This window comes from Lycium ferocissimum, chromosome 6 (assembly GCF_029784015.1).
Source record: "Lycium ferocissimum isolate CSIRO_LF1 chromosome 6, AGI_CSIRO_Lferr_CH_V1, whole genome shotgun sequence".
NCBI classification, from domain to species: domain Eukaryota; kingdom Viridiplantae; phylum Streptophyta; class Magnoliopsida; order Solanales; family Solanaceae; genus Lycium; species Lycium ferocissimum.
Window position 1 is genome coordinate 21,972,885 of NC_081347.1, and position 4,697 is coordinate 21,977,581.

General features: G+C 32.6%; 1 protein-coding gene across 1 annotated transcript; it reads left to right on the top strand.

Moving 5' to 3' along the window:
* The first annotated feature begins 774 nt into the window (after positions 1-774).
* Positions 775-2,720, top strand: LOC132060729 (transcription factor MYB53-like). Its single transcript, XM_059453681.1, has 3 exons — positions 775-959; positions 1,327-1,456; positions 1,578-2,720. Exons 1-3 carry the CDS (start codon positions 827-829, stop codon positions 2,317-2,319), a joined length of 1,005 nt encoding a protein of 334 aa, XP_059309664.1. The 5' UTR covers positions 775-826; the 3' UTR covers positions 2,320-2,720.
* Positions 2,721-4,697: the final 1,977 nt, after the last annotated feature.

Consider the following 4,697-nt stretch of genomic DNA (forward strand, 5'->3'; position numbering starts at 1 on the left):
GTTGTAAATGGGATAATAATTTATAAAATTAGATTAAAATAACTTGTTATAATAAGTTAAATTCTACTATAAAAATGATCTATATTGATAGTGTATATATTTAAACTCCTTATTTTATTAAAAGCCTTTCATTTGATAATTGACTTACATCTAGTTTACAAATCTCTTTTCGTCCACCTGCTCCTATTGGTTTCCCCGGGAACGTACGACGTATATTCAGAGAAAAAAGGTAGAAGAAATGGGAAAGTACGTAATATATTAGACATTTTTGGAGATCAAAATATAGCTTACCAAATAAAGTTAGCATTTTGTCAATACAAATGCAATATCTTCAAGCTAGTGTAACTAATACTTAGAACATTCAACTCTTACCTTAGGTAAAGTATATGATAGAACATTCAACTCTTACCTTAGGTAAACTATATGACAACATAATTTTCATGTTCAACTGATCACTCTTCGACATACGCAGCTCTGCCCTGTTATTTATATTAATAAGATCCTAAATATGGTACTTAAGTGATCAAAGTCGTTTAAATTTCCTAACCAGTAAATACTACACCTATACTTGAAAAGTTAACTATCCCTGTCTATAGTACCAAAGTAGCTAGATGACAAAGATTGAGGGGTATAAGTGACATTTTAAATAAAAGGAGAAAACAAATGCTAAGCTCCCACGTATGTCATGTTTCATTGGTATACAACATGAGGACAAAGAGGGAAGGAGTGTATATAAATAAGCATAATGTAATCAAGTTATTAGGTAGGATTAGAAGGAGGCAGCCCCCCAAAATCACAAAGAAACTATTATTATTATTATTAGAATATGGGAAGGTCACCTTGTTGTGATGAAACTGGGCTTAAGAAAGGTCCCTGGACTCCCGAAGAAGATCAAAAACTCATCAACCATATCAAGAAACATGGCCATGGTAGCTGGAGAGCCCTCCCTAAACTTGCAGGTACATAAAATTTCATTAAATCTGCTTACTTCCTAACATTCAAATTATTCCCTCTGTCCCAGTTTATATAGCACTTTTCGTTTCTTGAAATTCAAATTATGTGAACTTCGACTGGTATTTTAAAATGTATTTTTTCATCATTTTGACGTGAGAAAAAATGCAACTTATAGTACGTATTTATCTTATAGTTTTTGAATATCTAAATTTAATTTAAAATATTAAATTGATGTAATTCAATTTAGCTTCAAAGATTAGTCAAATTGACTCTCGAAAAATGAAAAGTGTCACATAAATTGGGACAGAAGGAGTAACTTTTTTTTTTATCATATGATGGGTTTTTGAACATTATTTTTGGTGCATGCTCCAGGTCTTAATAGATGTGGAAAGAGTTGCAGATTGCGGTGGACTAATTATCTTAGGCCAGATATCAAGAGAGGCAAGTTTTCTCAAGAAGAAGAACAAACAATCCTCAATCTTCATGCTATTCTTGGCAACAAGTAATTAAATCATTTTCTTCTCTCTCTTTAATTCCTAGCTCATTTTTGGAGAAACTAAATTTGGCTAGCTTGGTTCTTGAAAATTTGTTCATACAAAGATTTTTTTTTTTCCTCATTAAAGGTGGTCAGCAATTGCAACACATCTACCAGGGCGAACTGACAATGAAATAAAGAATTTCTGGAACACACATCTGAAGAAGAAGCTGATACAAATGGGGTATGATCCGATGACTCATCGGCCTCGGACCGACATATTTAACAGCTTGCCTCATCTTATAGCACTTGCAAATCTGAAGGATTTAGTGGAACAACACTCATCATGGGAAGGACAAGCTGCTATGAGATCACTACAATCAGAAGTGGCTACACTTCAATATTTGCATTTCCTTCTTCAGCCTCCAAATATGGCAACCAACACTACTAGTGCCAATATCCCAGAAATGGAAGCTTACAATAATCTTTTAACAGGCACAAACCATTTGGAAAATTCCTTGAACAATATTTCACCACTAGCACCTTCAAGTAGTCTTCAAGCGATTCAAGATTCAATCCCTTTCTCCCATTTGCCTGAATTGCAAGCTACCCCTTGTAGTAGCTTCCTATTAACTACTTCTCTAAATAAAGACATGATAAACACACCTACTACTACTTCACCATGGCAGCTTCCTTCTTCTTTATCTCCATCTCGTCCTCCGGCAATTGTTGCAACAAATGATCAGTCAAATTCCACCATTAATAATATTAATAATATAGGAGAAGGGGATATTAATTGTACTACTCCTTTCTTTGGAGGAACCCACCCTTCAGTCTGGCCGGACATTCTCCTTGAAGACTCGTTGTTCCATGATATTCCCAGCTGTTAATTACTATAGGCAGTTGTATCAAAACATAGCTTCCCAGTTTGAGCATGACAAGCAATTACAAGCAGATATGGTTGACAGGCGCATCTATTCATGATATCGAATAGGAATGATCATTATCAGAGTATATCATGAGTTCTAGCAAATATGGTATGAAAGGCTCGGAGTTTCTTGTTTGATTACCACTTTTTTATTTTCCTTTTCTTTTTCCGTTCCTTTACTAATCTTCGGCACCTTATTTGGTTTCTTTTTTCTATAGAATATATACTGTCAATTAATTAATGTACTTATAATAAGAACGTGTTTACATAGTATATAGGCTTCTGTGTATATAGGCTTCTGTACACATAACTAATGCATGAAACTGGGATATGATGAGTTTGGTATTTTACAGTTTTTTTTTTTTTTCACATAATCTTTTTCCTTTTTCCTGATCAATTATACTGAAATGTGATTATCTTATTTTTCTTTGTCTTCATGAATATATTAGTTTTGATTGCTACCAGCTACGTAGGGTAAGACATGAGTGATAATTTGTAGTAATAGACCAAAAGTAATAATCATGCAAAAAGCTGCTGAATGGTGACAAGAAGCACGTAAACTAGAATATTCTTCATGCACATAATAACAACCAAATCGAAGCTGTCCAAAGTAAAAGTTACATAGGATTTTAGCACTTTAGCTTCTGTCTTTTGTTTTGTTTTAATTCTTGTTGGCTGCTTTTGGAGATATATTCACTTTAGCAAAATAAATATTCTAATAGTATGTCCTACCTAAAGGAGAAATCACAGGGAATGATAGGAATAGAAGAAAACAAGTAGAAACAGCCACTTCCTCAATTCAGAGGTCTTTCTCTTTTCGTCTCTCTTAAGTTACTTTGTTATTGCTGAGAACTTTCAGAGATTAGAATTATTTTATATAAAAATAACATAAAAGAGAGATTTTTCTTTTATTTTAACAAAAACCTCAAGAACTTCTAATAGCCTAGCTTTTAATTTTGATTCCTTTCCGATGTTTCAATATTTTCTTTGATTGATATGTATTACTCCTTTCTATATTACCTCTATTTCAATTTATGTGAAAATACGTTAAAAAGGAATAACCCTCTCGAAATTTGAAAACAATTTAGTTAAACTTTTCATTTTATTCATAATGAAAAGCTTTTATAATCACACAAATATTAAACCACAACAAATAAAAAGTACTCTTCCTTGTTTAAATAAACTGAAATGGATAGAATACTTAATAAAATGCATTTGTTGAAGCCTATATTACGATATCTAGAGTCTGTATATGACATCAATCAATGGCACCTAGCTAGGCGAAGATGATCCAATGGTTCAAACATTTTTAACGATATTATTTCGTTAAAGGTTTCGAGTATTTTAATTTCTAAGAAGTTGTTAATGAAGTATTCTTGACTTTCTGATAGAGTAGATGCAGAAATTAAACTACGTGTTTAATAATTTTACCCAGCACTTTAGGGTTTGGACTTTCATCAACATGAGAGAGATAGTAAGAAAGAAAAGGATCGATGGAGAAGAAAAGGGTGGATGAGTTGACTAGAGTAATAAAGTCAAAAAAGGTGACGTAAAAGGATTCTCAATGATAATTAAAGGGACCCAAGTGGTTAGGAAAATGATCAAATGGTTAAATATTAATTAAGAATTCATTCTTGTTTGATGTCTTTTGCAAATGATTTGAGATGGATAGCTACTACTTCCCTAACCCAATTTTGATTTGGACACTGTCATAGAAAATTGAAGAAGAAAAACTTGCATGGATATGGGTGTTTATTGCGAAGGAAAATGATTTTCTAGGAAATAAAAAATAAGTAATTGTTTTGTGGGGTGTGATTGGGGAGGGGGGGTGGGAGTCAGGGTGACAAGATGGGATGGTCAATGGGTGGGTTTGGGGCTAGGGAGGAGATAATGAGCGTGAAATGCTACTTATGGATCTTGTTTTCTCTACTCTCACTAGAAAAATCATTTTCCTTATTTTTAAAAAACTTGTGTTCGCAGAGAAAACGATGTCCAAACTACTTTGACCTACAAAACACGAAAAAAAATGAAAAATATTTTTCAAAAAATATTTTCTTCATACCAAATACACCCTATATAAGTGGTTTTCGAAGTTTAAGTTATGCGCAACGATAATGTAGGTCCTGTAGGAGTATTTAACACTATCATACTTATGATGTAGATTCAATTATATCTAAATCTTTATTATAAGAGTTTAACTACTATTTACTGACAGCTTTAGAATTTTTACATAATCATGTCACGGTTTCCTGTTATTGCAAGGTAGCATGTCTTATATTCAAGATTAAAAAATTCTACTTTTTATGAAGGGTTCTGTAGTATCTTTTGGTAATCTGTTAA

Coding starts and splice junctions, on each gene's coding strand:
- LOC132060729 (XM_059453681.1), top strand. CDS start 827: ATGGGAAGGTCACCTTGTTGTGATGAAACTGGGCTTAAGAAAGGTCCC. Junction 960..1,326: donor AGCCCTCCCTAAACTTGCAG/GTACATAAAATT, acceptor TGCATGCTCCAG/GTCTTAATAGATGTGGAAAG. Junction 1,457..1,577: donor CATGCTATTCTTGGCAACAA/GTAATTAAATCA, acceptor TCCTCATTAAAG/GTGGTCAGCAATTGCAACAC.